Source organism: Hipposideros armiger, unplaced genomic scaffold (genome assembly GCF_001890085.2).
Source record: "Hipposideros armiger isolate ML-2016 unplaced genomic scaffold, ASM189008v1 scaffold_230, whole genome shotgun sequence".
NCBI lineage: Eukaryota > Metazoa > Chordata > Mammalia > Chiroptera > Hipposideridae > Hipposideros > Hipposideros armiger.
In genome coordinates this window covers 1,171,122-1,186,121 of record NW_017731580.1, presented here as the reverse complement: position 1 = coordinate 1,186,121, position 15,000 = coordinate 1,171,122, and the positions used below count along the sequence as shown (strand labels likewise).

At 33.6% G+C, this 15,000-nt stretch overlaps 1 protein-coding gene across 6 annotated transcripts in view; it reads left to right on the top strand.

The window, feature by feature from the left end:
* Positions 1 to 15,000, top strand: part of TFEC (transcription factor EC) — a 163,123-nt gene that overhangs the window by 85,805 nt on the left and 62,318 nt on the right. For 4 of the 6 annotated variants that reach the window (XM_019654755.1, XM_019654750.1, XM_019654751.1 and 1 more), the window contains one exon: positions 11,920 to 12,171. In XM_019654755.1, the coding sequence (XP_019510300.1) occupies positions 11,992 to 12,171 (180 nt within the window). In that variant the 5' untranslated portion in view covers positions 11,920 to 11,991. Of the gene's footprint in view, positions 1 to 5,246; positions 5,330 to 11,919; positions 12,172 to 15,000 lie in introns of all 6 variants that reach the window. The other 2 variants (XM_019654752.1, XM_019654754.1) reach the window with 1 other exon arrangement.

The window sequence follows — 15,000 nt, the reverse complement described above, 5'->3', positions numbered from 1 at the left end:
TAGATTTAGGAAACTGACCTGTTAGGATTTTCCTCAAGTAATTTCAGTTATGATGAGGAAATCCCTTACTATCAGCATTTCCAGGCAGGGTGTTTCTTAATAGCCATCAGGAAAATTCTTCATGCTGTAACAATGATAAAAGAAAACTTAGAATTAAGAAGGAGTACATATTAGCTTGCTATTGTTGCTGTAATAAAATTCCTCAAACTTAGTGACTTAAAATATCACACATTTACTATCATATACTTCTAGAGGACAATCTGAAATCATTTTTGCTGGGCTAAAATCCAGGCGTCAGCAGGGTTTAGTTTCTTTCTGGAGGTTCTGGGGGATAATATGTTTCCTTGCCTTTTCCAGCTTCTGAGGCTGCCTGTATTCTTTGGCTCAACATCCGTCACTGTGACATCTGATTCCTTAGTCATATCTCCTTCTGTTTGATTCTGACCCTCCTGTCTTCCTCTTCTAAGGACTCTTCCCTGAGATTACAATGGACCCATCTAGATAATCCAAGATAATTTCCCATCTCAAATGCCTTAATCTAATCACACCCACAAAGTCCCTTTTGTAATGTATGCTGACATAGCCACAGTTTCTGGGGATTAAGATGTGGACATCTTTGGTGAGTGAGGCATTATTTTACCTACCACCAAATAATTATAAATAATTGGTAAAAGTTAAAAAGGCTAAAACAATACATTTTCTAATATATTTTTGTGTTCTCCTTTTAGTCTTCAATGAAAAAGTTTTATTTTAATTGGCTAGTCAACTCAGATAATATGGAAAATAGAATCCTGGATCTTCACCTCTGAAGTTATAGTAAAATACTTTCCACATATTCCAAAAGAACAGTATGAATAGGCATATTGATTTTTTCCTTATTTCTCAAAAGTGATTGACACAAAAGAAAGATCTTACACAGAATTTTTCTGTTACTTCAATTGTTGCCAGCTTTTTATATGCATTTGTTCATTTCTTAAATTTATCCCTCAGAGAAAGAAGTTAAAAATTACCAAATAGAATAGTCATGATGTTTATGTAGAACAAGCCAAGCTGAAAAGAATATTTTCTGTCTTCCCCACTCCTCTCCCTCCCCATCCACCCTTTCTCTCTTGTGAAAAGGAGTTAGAGGGTTTTAGGAAAGAAACATTAAGGCAACAGTAAAGATGCTACAATGAAACTAACATTTCTCCTGGGGAAGAGGGTTAGGACTCTGCAGAATAGTGTACATTTAATGCATAGATCTAGAGACTGAAGAGGAACAAAGCACCTTAAAGAAAGACTCATCTAGAGTTAATATTTTCTGAGGGCAGGTTTCTGTTATAGCGTTGTCCCATGCTGTAAGCAGAATCCAGATCTTGCAGCATGTGATGGTTACAAAACAGATGTGAAACACAAAACAAAAACAAAATCGTAAGTGAATCAAGTCAATCTCTATTAGGAGTGGGGAAACAGCTCCAAAGGTTTTTCTAGCAGACAGCAGTCAGTTGGTTCATATTTGTATTAAGATATAGGACTCATGTTTTTTCTAACAGTAGGGGCTGGAGTTAAATCTTATTATCCTTGTGAGCTGATAATAAATAACTTGCAGTTGAACCTACTTGCAATCAAAAGAGAAGTCAAGTTCACTTTCTTGCCTGTGGGATTATGAGCAAGTCTGATAATCTGTTTGAGCTTTCGTTTCTTCATCTACAAAATGAGGATAAAAGTCCTTACTGAAATCATTGGACTGTTTGATTCAACTCATGACTGTGGCTACTATTACTTTGCATTCTGATCCTTCAACTAGTCCATCTGGTCCTGGGATCAGTCTCCTTGATGAATTAATGTTTCATGGTTATGTACTTTCTATAACCATAAAAAATTTAAAACAGAAGTATGTTTCTTTGATTCTAAAAGAACATTGTTCTTTAGTGACAAGGGGAAGGTGAAACTACAGTAAGTGTATAACTGAAGGCCTTTCCTACCACAAGGCCTGATTACTTGAAGGGTTTGACTAATGTAGGTAATGTAATAACAGGTATATTTATAACATAGAGAGCCCCAAATAATGATAATTATTAGTTAAGTATAATAAAACAAAGACAATGTAAATTTTACCTTTTTTTCTCCAGAGAAATGCTAGTAATATCTACAAAAATTGAGTGATAGAAATGTACTTATGAAATAAAGCTAGTTTCTTCAGTTTGTCAGTCAAAATGAATAATTTCAAAATCTCATTTTCAGCTAGATTATTTTAATATTTAACTATCTAAAATGCCCCAATCATATTCTTTAGAAAATGGTTAGACTAGAATACTGCAGTTCTAATGATGACATTTTATTATGATAAAAATGACTTCATTAATTGATGATCATATATCAACTCATAAAGTAGATAAAAGATTTTAAAGGTTTTTACGTCTGAGATAGTATAAAACCTGAATTGTTTAGATATTCTTCAGGAATAAACATTTATGATCTTTTTATTCTTACTGTATAAATTTCTTTGTTATAAATTCAACTACATTAAGTGGCCAGTCCATTTCTTTTATAAGGTCAGCATATGTTGATCATATATTGATATTGTACAAAATCTAAGCATTAAGAAATAATTAAAAATGAGAAATATAATATATTTGTAACAGAATGATACAAGGGATGGCAAGTATTTTAGGTAGTTTGGATTTTTATCCCAGATCTTCTTATTTATGGCTTTGGAACATGTAAATTAAAACAAAACAAAACGCATTGATGACTTTCCAAGGTATTTGAAATATGACCTTTTAAAGAAGTCATTCTTGTTTTTCTTTTCTTCTATGCATCCTTGAAAGAACACTCACAACTTCATAATAAAAATGGTATCAAAAGGTCACTATACTGAGGATGAAAAACAATGCATTTAAGCATTACATGAGAGCTTTGTTTTAAGTTGAAAGTAGCTGTGAAGTGTAAAGCATCAGCTAAACACAATTGTTGATTTCTGAAGCAAAATGTCTTTTGCTTTATAAAAGTCTTCCTAATAAATATTAATGTTTAAACATTAATGTAGTCAGAAAAACATTTTTTTTCTAAAATTTAAGACACTGTATTGAATCTAGCTTAAGTAATTAACTTGTATATTTCCATACTTACAGAAAGCAATTGAATTGTATGTAAAACTTCTAAAAAGCAGATAAAGTGAAGTATTAATTTATTTAAATATAGCTATAAGCACTAAATATAAATATGCCTACTAATATCAAAATATAATGTTATACCTGGACAACTTATTCTTAGCACGCATACATCTTTAATTCACTGAATTGGTTTGTTGAATTTGAAAGGACATATCTTCATCTCATCATTTCTTTATAGGTTTATCAAGAGATAACATAGCTCAATTTAAATTGAAATCTTTGATACATTATGTAATTTCTGAAAATAAAAAGCAATTAAATATTGTGCTGATGTTTTAAAAACTAATTGTGAAGGCCTATTTGAGTTTTTATGCACGATATTGTAAGGTTAAATAAGATAATATATGCAAAGCATATAGCATAGTCCTTTCTACATTCTGTTCACCCAATAAATAGAAGCAGTACAAAATCTATTATTCAAAATCCTAGGGCTAGATGTGTTTCAAAATTCTCAATATTTCTGATTTTGAAAGGTAATATATACATATATTATTTATTCCTTGATACCCACTCTCCCAGAGGGGCCAAATACAGCATCCCATAATCAAATACATTAATATATCTGCAGCAATGCATATGGATATCTACTATAAGTGGAATAAAGAAAGACTATAAATAGGCTTACTGCATTTTAGATCTGATTTTGCCACCAAATGGGTATGCACCAATTTTTTTTTTTTTAATTTTGATTTTCAGAGCTGTTTGGATTTTGGAATTGCAGTTAAGAGGTTGAGGACTGATAATATGACAGTTGCAATGCAGTTGGACTAGGAAAATAATGCATTATCTATATCAAAGAGATTAATGAATAATTTTAGAAACAGTGCAAAACAATAACTATTTAAATAAGGAAAATTTACCCAGCAATGTAACACACACAAACTTCAACTAAGTGTTTTGTAAAATGTGTGAAAAAAATCAATGGAAACTAGGGGAAATATAGTTTAAGATCAGAATAGATCTCTTTATGTGTAAATAAAATGTGGGAGTCTATCTACTACGTTCAGTTCCAGGCCCTCTCCTCGTAATTCTGTGCATCCTCCAACCATCATTTTGTCAGCTATCACCTCAGTATAGATGTCATGTAAATTTTATCCACAGCTGATTCTTTTCTTTGGAATTCCAAACCCATACATCCAGCTGCCTACTTTACATACCTCTTGGACCCCTTCAGAACATCACAAATGCAATGTGTTCAAAACCAATCTTATGATTCTCTGCCCCTTCACCACAGTAGTCACTATCCATTCAGTCACTTAAGCCAGAATGTCAGTTGTCATTTCTAAATCTATTTCTAATATCCCTTGAATCCAGGTACTTGTTATCATGTGACCACCTTACCCTGATCGCATGATCATAGCTCAAGCATCCCTGTTTCTCTCCTGGACTCTCTCATTCACCCCTTCAGAATTCTTCCAACCGAACTACTGTGTTTCTTTCTTGTGATAAAGGAAGTAAGACACCTTTATATTCCTAAAGGATTGCATGGACCACTTCTACTGGCCACGCCGGCATCATCGCACACCATAACATCTCTGCTGCAGCTCCATCACCTCCTTTCAGTGCATTTTTCTCCTCTTGCTTCCTCCCACCGGGGTCATTGCACACACTGTTCGATCTCCCTGGAATGCTTTTTCTCCATCTTCCTCTAGTTACTTCCTATCATCCTCCAGCGTCGGCTCTATCATCCCTTCCTCAGAGAAGCTACCCCTAACTTAGATCTAGATAGTCTTTCTACATGCTCATACTCATGGGTATCTCTTCTTCCGATTCTTTGGGCGCTTGAAAATGTCGTCATTGGTGTGATCATTTGATTAAATTCTGTCTCTTTCACCTCTGCATGAGCTAGCCATGTGAGGAGAGGGATTTTGCTCACCTTATTACCCACCCAAGTGGCCAGTAGATATAGGCACACATATGCTGTTAAATGAAGGAATCAGTGAGATTAGCAGCAGAAACTGACTGTCATTTCAATGATTTGTTCACATTTCATCTAGGTCTTTCTGCTTGATTTTGTGACATATTTTACTTTCATAGGGTTTATTCCATTGTGTTATAATGATATGTTTAATTATCTGTCTCTCCTAATAGACTGTGAACTCTATGAAGACTGGGTTATGTCTATTTTGTTCATCATTTTATCTCCAGAGCTTATTACAGTACCATAAAACCTGGTATGTGAAAGACACTCAAAAATATTTATAGAATTAATGAGTGCTAAACCTGTGAACACAATGTCAGATATATTTGAACAGATTGTGGCTTAAGTTTTCTGCATGTTTCATATTAACTTATTTCGGTCATTGATGATGTTGCCAGTTGACTTCAGTGTGTGCGTGGCTGTTGCGCTGTTTTGAAGCCAACATGAAGCGGCTTAATTGATGTTTATGGCTCAAAAATTCCAAATATACACACTCTTAAAAAATATCAGATTCAATAAACCACAGTTATTGCTGGTTTATCTAGTTCTCTAAAGGTACAAAATGGTAATTTTAATGAGATACTAACATAAACAAAGCCAATCAATACAGTCGATGATGGAACTGGGTTAATTGTAAGAAAATGTTAAGGAATCTTATGTACAGATACGAATGTTTGTGGAGTGCAAGCATTTTTACTGCTAGAACACTATTGAATTAGGAAAACTCTGAAGAATAATATCCATGCCTCTTTAAAGCCTTTTATGTGTGGGTCTCCCTTCAAAGACACACCACTGGAATTATCCAAATTCAAATGATTGGGACTGAACGAATATGTTACAATCACATTTTATATTATTATCCATCAAATAGCTTTGGATTATATAATGCTCAGCTGAAATATGCTGACAGTTATTCAGAAACCTAAGTAAAACTTTTGATGAACTGGGCCCGACTTTGTTCAGTAGTTAATATCTCAATCAGACAAGCTCGACTATATAATTTTAGGTTTAGTCAAGATGAGATTTATGGGTATATCACATCCAAAGGCTGCTGTGAAGAAAGTAAGACTTGAAGAAATGAGTTATTAATCTTTACTACAGAACATTAACAAATGTCATATGGTTTTTATGAGTAGATACCTAGGAGGTAGTAGATTCATAAGCCCCCCAAAATAGATTTCCTCTGATATACACCTCTGATACTAAGAACATAATTAATAGTTACCTATTATTCACTAGTGAAGTCTAAGCTTTCAATTCATTTATTAAATTCAAGCTTAATACAAAATTAGGAAAATTAAATAAGGACTGTCATAGCGAATGGGATTATCTGTCTTGCTTTTTGATGTGTGTGTGTGTGTGTGTGTGTGTGTGTGTGTATGATGTGTGTGCATATGTATGTGTGTGTTTGGTGACAGTGTATATATATTTTTATTTACTATCACCTGGTAATATATTTAGAAGAAATTTATTTCTGATTGAATATATTCCTGTTTCTGTCCTTATAGATAGTCTAAACATGCTTGTTAGTTAGGTGCCCATGTTTGACTGATTAATTTGTTTGGCTAGTCAAATTAATGGTGATAAAAAGTCTTGTTATTGAGATAATTGCTTGTGTGATGTTTGCCATCACTTTTTCATTCTGAGTTTCAAAAGGCTAGTACCAAGAAGGTGTTTCATCTCCTCCCAGGTTCCATGCCCTCAGTTTAGATAAGTGGTCTCCAGGTGGATGATGACATATGGGTCACAGACCTGCTTTCTGGAGAGGAATGACTTTCCCTTGAGACTGGCTTTAACAAAGAGCAAACGCTCATTAAATGTTTGCCGAGTGAATGCTGAAGAATTAGTTGAAGGCTTTTACCATTATCTTATACTTTTTAAATAAAAATGTAGCATTTTTAAAGAAGCTAAAAAATATATATGCCTGCATAAATATGAATATATAAAAATATTTAAGGAAATATAATACAAGTAGTGCATATGATATGTACAACCTTATACACAGAGAATCACAGGGTTGGCGGAGTCCTTCAAAGATTTTTTAGTACAACTGTCCATTTGTTTCTAAAACGTCCTTGTATAATATACTCTCCCTATTGTTATCCACTGAATTGAATGTGAAAACCAAATAAGAATTAGGTGAAAAGACTACAGTGTAAACACTGAAAAGTAAATTGAAGAAATGAACTCATGTATCTAGGAGTATAGTTTGAAAACCACTGTGTGAAAATTTGAAAACCACTGTGTGAAAATAAGAGTAACTCTACATAGGGACACTGGGAGTCTTTCCAGGTAGCAATGCTTGGCTGATGCACATTACATTACATTTCATGACTCCCTCAGCCTTCTTCCTACCAGGAGATTTTAAATCCAAATGCAAATAGGACCACATAACATTTTGTTAGTCTTAATTCATGCCGAATTAAATATTTGCTAATTTAAAGAGTTGAAACATTCCAACAATGGTCTAAACTCTGGGATTTAAAAAACAAACAAAAAAAACTGATCAGATTAGCAGATACCCTAGATGATCACCTGTTATTTCAACTGCTATTGTCAGAGACTGAGAACTGACTTGTTTCTGTGGCACTGGGCTGCTTTCTCATGGATCTCTATCAATTCTCTCAAAAGGCAGAATTCCTGCATCTACTCTCGTCTAAAAACAGGAATAGAAAAAGGAGAAAAGGAAAAAATAAAACCCACAGATACATACATTTTGTATTTATGAATGTAATTTCCCAGTGATTGTTTTCTGCAGCCAGGAGAATATTTTTCTTCCTGCCCACAACTCCTTCCCCTTAGCTCCTTGTACTTGGAGAAGTTTGTGTGATTTTTGTGTTTTTAAAAATACCTCAGATTACGCAGTAAGCACGTTGTCCTGGTTCTCTTATGAATGGATCTAAGCATTTTTATAGTTCACCAATACACATATTTCTAATTTTTAAGACCCACATCTCTTTATTAGAATATGGGAATTTAACCACATGTGAAACGCCTTTTTAATTAGGCTTTTTAATCTAAGTTTTTATTTTTGTAACTCCATATAATGGAATGTTTTTTTAAACCACGTAATTTCTATCTACTGCCTCTAGTGAGACAATTGATAGTTGGATAATGATCTAACTGGGTGAACTTTTGGGTTAGTGTATCCAAATATGGAATCTGCTGTGTAAATTGGTTTGGAAAACACTGCTCTGCCCACTCTAAGTGTTGTCTTAAAGGTCAGTCAGTTATATATTTGGGCTTTCCACTTGAGCTGATTTGCATTATTCTTTGGGCCCTTGATCAAGAGTGAATATAGTGGATGTTACAGCGCATGGCTTGTGTTATCCCCTCCTGACTGAGCTTCTCTGCCTGAACCTGTTTTCTTCACCCGACTGTGGCTGAGGTTCCGACAGCACACCAATAAATCTCCATGGGCAGTCTCAGAGTATGTTTCCTGGATGACCCAACTTTAGACAATAAATATATATTTTTTTAAATAGGGGCATGTGAAGATTTTCACTCCATATTTTGCAAAAGCTGCTATTGAAATTTTGTTCAATATATCACTCTGGCCCTCCATGAAAAAAATCGAGTTTATAAATTCTCAGATACTATTCTTAAAAATATGTGTGTCTCCTTAGAAATGGTATGATTTAATTAATAAGAAATATATATTAGATTAAATCAGATGGAACTGACATTTTATAGATGAAAAATGGTCAAATATCTACACTTTCACAATGTTACACCTAATTTTTTTTTCTTTTTTCCTTGGTTGCCAGGATGTTCTCGGGTAAATTTTGTACTTGATTACAATGTTAGTCTTCAGTCTACATTTTTTTATGTAAATACTTCTCTCCCCCTTCACACCTCATATTTATTTATGTTTTGAAAAACAGGGAGACTATAATATAAGTTAATAAATTATTGAAGTGAAATTAAACAGATTTCTGCACATACACAAAACTTTGGACTTAAACAGATCTTTATTTTCAGCTTCTAGTTGCAGCATGTTAGAGTGATAATGCTGGGACATAATTCTGAGCTCCAGACGTATGATTTACTTACGGTTTTCAATAGCAAAATGTCCCTACACCTGGATGTCTTAATCTCTTTGACAGCTCAGTGAACCACATCGCAGTCTACAGCTGCCCCATCCAGCCATCTAGGTGAAGACCCATGTCCTGATTGTGGTTTATCTGCTCCTCTTGGGAATTCCAAGGCTCCCTTGCAGTCACCGTATTGACTCACACACTGTACTTCAAGGCTCTTTCATTCATACATTAACTTCATCTCACCATATATACTGGGACTTTCAGTAAAGCAAATCCAATAGATAGTTTTATGGTTGTGTCTTCAAATCCCAGGCAATTTAAAAGTATTTTAAAATTGGCTGCACATGATTTAACCATTGTTTTCCACTTAGTTTCTCATTGTTCTGATCAGTCCATGATTGGAAACAAACGGAGGTTTTCTAAAGAGTAGTTTAATCATATTCCATTGAGTATTTCTCTGCTCCACTAAGCTTTTAGACTTATGCTTAGTTTACACATTATGTAGAGACAGTCTTCACTTATGCCTGCTAAACTTTTGGAATTCCCTATAAATACCCAGTAATTTAGGCAAAATTAGAGTTAGTTCCATTATATATTTTAATATGTCTCTGTATAGGATGGTCTAAACAGGAGATGGTAGTCTTACTTTGAGAAAGGAAAAGTATTCATGTGAGTTCCTTTTCACAACTAACTGTGACTATCTCCCAACTTTTTGTGTTCTTTCATTTTGATCTTTTGCATTTGAGATTTCCTCTCCCTTGCCTGCTGTGCAGGGCCATCTTCTTCCAACACCTGATTTATAACCATTTTTCCCTTCCAATTAGTTTCTAAAACCCAATAATTTTTGTGGCATTTTATGTACGGTGTTTAGGAAGGCAGGCTCTGTATTCCAGCTCCATCCCTGACTAGAGGAGGATCACAGGCACGTCACTTAACCTCTCTAAGACTCAGTGGCTTCATCTTTATGGTGCAACTGGGATAGTAATGATATCCATCTCCTAAGGTGGTAACAAGGATTAAATGAAATAATGTGTGTAAATGGCTTAGCACAGTGTCTGTGCCTTTTGCATTTTATTATTATCATTATTGTTGCTTTGGTTGTAGCTGATATTAATACTGTCCAATTAGATAAAAACCTCCTAGGACCCTGGGATCACATCTATGGCTTCTCTTGTACTCCTGATGTAACACAAGATGCAATAAGCACTCTAATGAAGGCTTTTAGAGTCAGTGGATAAAAAGTGGAAAATGAGTTACTTAATAAATGTTGTAAATTCTGATTTGACATACTCTTCTTAGAATAAGAGATATTTTAATTTGTAGGTATACACCGCTCTTTAGCATTCAGTTACATTCTGTAAAAGATCATTTAGATATTTGAATCTGAAAATGCTATTTATAATGTATATTTTGTAAATGTATACAGATTAAGAAGAATTAACTTAATACTGCAAAATAATCTAAACAGCTACCCTAAAAAAATTACTCCTGGCGTTTCAATGAAATGTTATTTTACAGCTTCAGAGCTCATAGCAATATAATTAGTACTATGTGTAATCTTTATTACCAATCTTAATCTTTTTTATATGATGGAAAAATTATTTTATAGTAGTACAATTAAAATAATGCTAAAAATGTCAGCATAACAGAATTAAACTAAAGTAACTACTACAATATTGCAACCCAAACCAGCTAATTTAAATGCAAAATATTTCATAAAGGCTATTTATCTGGGCTAATGCATGTTAAGGGATTTAAAGAGTAGTTTGTGTAACTGAAATAAAAGAGAAAATAAGCACTGTAAAACAATCTTTACCATTGTTTAACATGAGGGAAATATTAAATAGGTTTATATATAGGCCACTTGAGGAAAATGTGTTAGAGCCACACCACAGCACAGTAAATATCAACCAGGCTCGCAGGCGAGGCTCCTTTCAGAGGCTTTTAAAGGAAAAGCTTGAAATGCTTAAAACTGTCCTCTTACAAATCATGGTATGTGGTCACTTATGATGGCTAGACTGAAGATGCTCAGAGTTTTAAGTCTATGTTTTGAAAATGGGATTTCAAAGTCCTGGAAAGTTGCTTGGTTGGCACGTGACACTGGTTAGATTTTTCTCTGAATGTCTTTTTTTCTGTCAATTCATGGTGACTCTATCAAAGTATTGTCAATACAAAGTGAGAATGTGGGAGGGTTTAAAAATAAGATTTAAAAAAATTGCAATAAGCTCACTATAGAAACTTTGGAAAATATAGAAAAATGAAAAAAATCTTGTATATTTTCGCCACCCATAAAGTACTACACTTAATATTTGATACATATATTTCTAGTTTCTGCTCCTTCCTGGATAATTAAAAAAATATTTTAAATGACAGCTGTGATTACATCCCATGGAATATTTACATTTGTAATATAAAAGAATCAAAGAAATATATTACATAAAAAATCACTAATAGGAATTAATCAGCTCTATTTTCCTTGTATTATTTCAGCCCTTCTTTTTTAGACCCTCAAAAAGTATTGCTGTTTATATATTTATTCCAAATTTTGTTTCAGTTGCACATAATTTTGAGGGCTATTCTTAAAAACATGGTTAGCATTTAAAATATTTTTGTAGTTTAAATTACTTCTTAAGAACTATAATCCACTAATATCTTATGTAAATTATGACAGAAGTATAGACCATAAATTAGAGAGAAACTAGATGTTACAGTGTGTGTCTTGTCATAATTTAATTGTTGAAAATAGAACTCTGATTTACCCAATGAAGCTACACATTGCAATTCTTTGGTTTGTATTTCATAGGTCCCGGCACACCTGGAAAGTCCTGCGAGGACTCGGCTACCGAAAGTCCAGAGACAGCAAGTAAAACCCTTCATGACCCTCGATCACGAGATCATCAACCAGACTCTGAAGCGGTCCTACCCTCCGACGTCAAGCAGTGAGCTTCCGCTGCAGTATGAACACTCATCTCCTGACAGTGATGCGGACTTCGCGGGAAATCAGCTCACCAAGCTGCTAATTCTTGGGAAAGAAGACAACACTGTGGAATGGCATGTATGTCTAATGGCTGCTTATGAAAATATATAATCATTTAAAAAAATTGAAAGAAATTGAAGTTGACATTTTTATAGTAAACATTCCAAATCCATGTTCATTTAACAAAAAGCGATGTCTTAATTTATTAATTTGTAATAGTTATATTAATCATTATGCATCATAAAATGTAACAATTCATTTTAGTACTCATTTCAGTTATGAATCAATGTGAGTCAAAATAATCTCTAAAAGTAATATATATTAAGAAGATTTACCTTTAATTGTAAAGGTTTTCTGATAACTTTAATTAAAATATTTATCAAGTATTTTATCTTATATTTTAGCAATATATTATCTTAAATATCCATTAAAATAAAACAGATAGACATTGTTTAAATAGTAGTAAATATGTCCTCTAGAAATGTTCATTAAAATAAGGCTAATAATCTTTCTGTACTTAATATTTTATGGAATTGGATCTGGATTTTTTACTATTGATTATTTACTCATTTCTATTTTCAAAACTTACTTGCCTACTGTTTACTAAATTAGAGGAACTTACAAAGTGCTGAGGATACTAAAATGAATGGGAGTATCTAGCTTCATGGAGTTTATATTTATTGTGACTTGTTTACAAATCTTCAAAAAATATTGAAGAGTGTTTAAAACTAGGAGACAACTAGAACTGGGAAAAGACTTCCTTTAATATCTCAGTATAGAAAAACTACATTAACAATTGAACTTTTTGTCCTTTCCCTGTTCTTTTTTTTCCACTTGACTTGATAGATGGAGCCATGGTCTTATCTATGTTCTCCCAGGTTTAATCTCCCAGTCCACATTCCTGGTGGATATTACTGATTTCAGGTTGCTGATTTTTAGCTATTTAGTCTGTAACCTCCAGGTACAAAAGAGTAATGCTCAGTATCCCATTATTTGAATTCCAAATGATAGAGAAGATTTTGTGTGTGTGTGCAAATTTTATGTTAATCTGGGAAAAGGAAAAGACTAAGGACCTGATAGATTGTTTAATGAAATATAAAACAACCACAAAGCAGGACTCATTGAAACCCAAAACTGAATATAAATCTTTACATGTATATTTACTTAAGCTTTTCAATAGTGGATATATAAAGAATTTCAAAAAAATGTAGAACTAAGTTCCCTATTCACTCTATGAAAATCATAAAAATATATGTAGGATGAAAATCATCTGTACAGTAAATATTAGAACTCACCCAATACAATTTATTTTACAATAACCTTCTTGCAAAGTTCATTTCCTTGTGGGAAGATTGAATTCTAAAGAAAAACCAAATCCCAAAGGATATGCATATGCCAGTCAATTCTAAGTAAAACCTAGAAAATGACCTTATTATGTATCTTAAGAAATATGTTTGCTAAAAAATGAGAAAAGATATGTATCAGATTTTTTTAGTTTTTCTTACTAAGTTCTCTTCTTTTTATTCCTTAGGCACACATCTTACCTTTTTAAAAATAATAATTCTGTACATTATAAAGGAAATTAACATGATCTTAGTGTTTTTTTAGGTGGTATCAGCCAAAGGGAGTTGCATGACTTGGATGGGTTTCAAGCTCCAAGAGTAGTGCAAGGGCAATGTGCACATGGGCTACAGATAGAATATTTCTATTTTTAAAAAATGATTATACTTTGAAATATGTATATAGAGGTCTCTCCATCGTTGATGCCCTTTTGATCATAATTTAAATCAATCTGTTATAGTTTTAATTAGCATGGGTTCTCTTTGAATTTGACTTATCATGTATGAGGTCAGGTAATTAAGTTTGCGAACTCATCCTAGAAAAAGTGCTACATACCTTATTGCTGAATAGCACTATGGTCACCTTCGAAGTACTCCCCTTGGGAAGCTATGCACCGATGCCAGTGCCCAGTCCACCCTTCAAAGCAATTTGGGAACTCTTTTTCTGGAATGGCCATCAGAGCTGTTGACGTATTACACTTGATGTCCTGAATGTCATCAAAATGTCTTCCTTTCAATATTGCCTTTATTTTTGGGTAAAGAAAGAAGTCACTGGGGGCCAGATCAGGTGAATAGGGAGAGTGTTCTGATACAGTTTTTTGTTTACTGGCTAAAAACTCTCTCACAGACAGTGCCGTGTGAGCTGGTGCATTGTCATGGTGCAAGAGCCATGAATTGTTGGACAAAAGTTCAGGTGGTCTAATTATTTCATGCAGCTTTTTCAGCACTTCCAAATAGTAAACTTGGAAAACTGTCCAGTTGGTACAAATTCATAATGAATAATCCCTCTGATATCAAAAAAGGTTAGCAACATTGTTGCAACAAGTCACAAACTTAATTGTCAGACTGTCCACATTTACACATACTGCTATTTTCCACAGTCTTATTATCTTTAATAGCTAATATGTATCTTATGTTTTTGCAATTTTCTAATATTCTTTGATTGGTGCTAGGAGTCCACATTACAACGCAGAAAGTGTGCTGTCCTTAGAGCCATACAGCATGAAGTTACAGCCACCGCCTACTAGCTCTCACCAATGTTTCTACACCTAAGAACTGTTTTCATGCTTACATTTTTAAAGTTCCTAATGCAAGGGCAATGTGGGATAGTGTCATTATTTGGTGTTTATTTCTCCTAAGCTTGTACCCCTGTGATATCAGGGAGCATTTCATTAACTCAGAGAAGACCCCAGAAATCATAGCTACCACAGAATAATTCTGTGAGCGCATCCATAGATTCAGGATTTGGGAGTTGGAACTATTGGGTTGTCAGAAAAGTCATGACGTATTTTGTCTATGTTTTTCAAAGGTCATTTATTTATATAAAGAAAAAAGATCAAGCAATGAT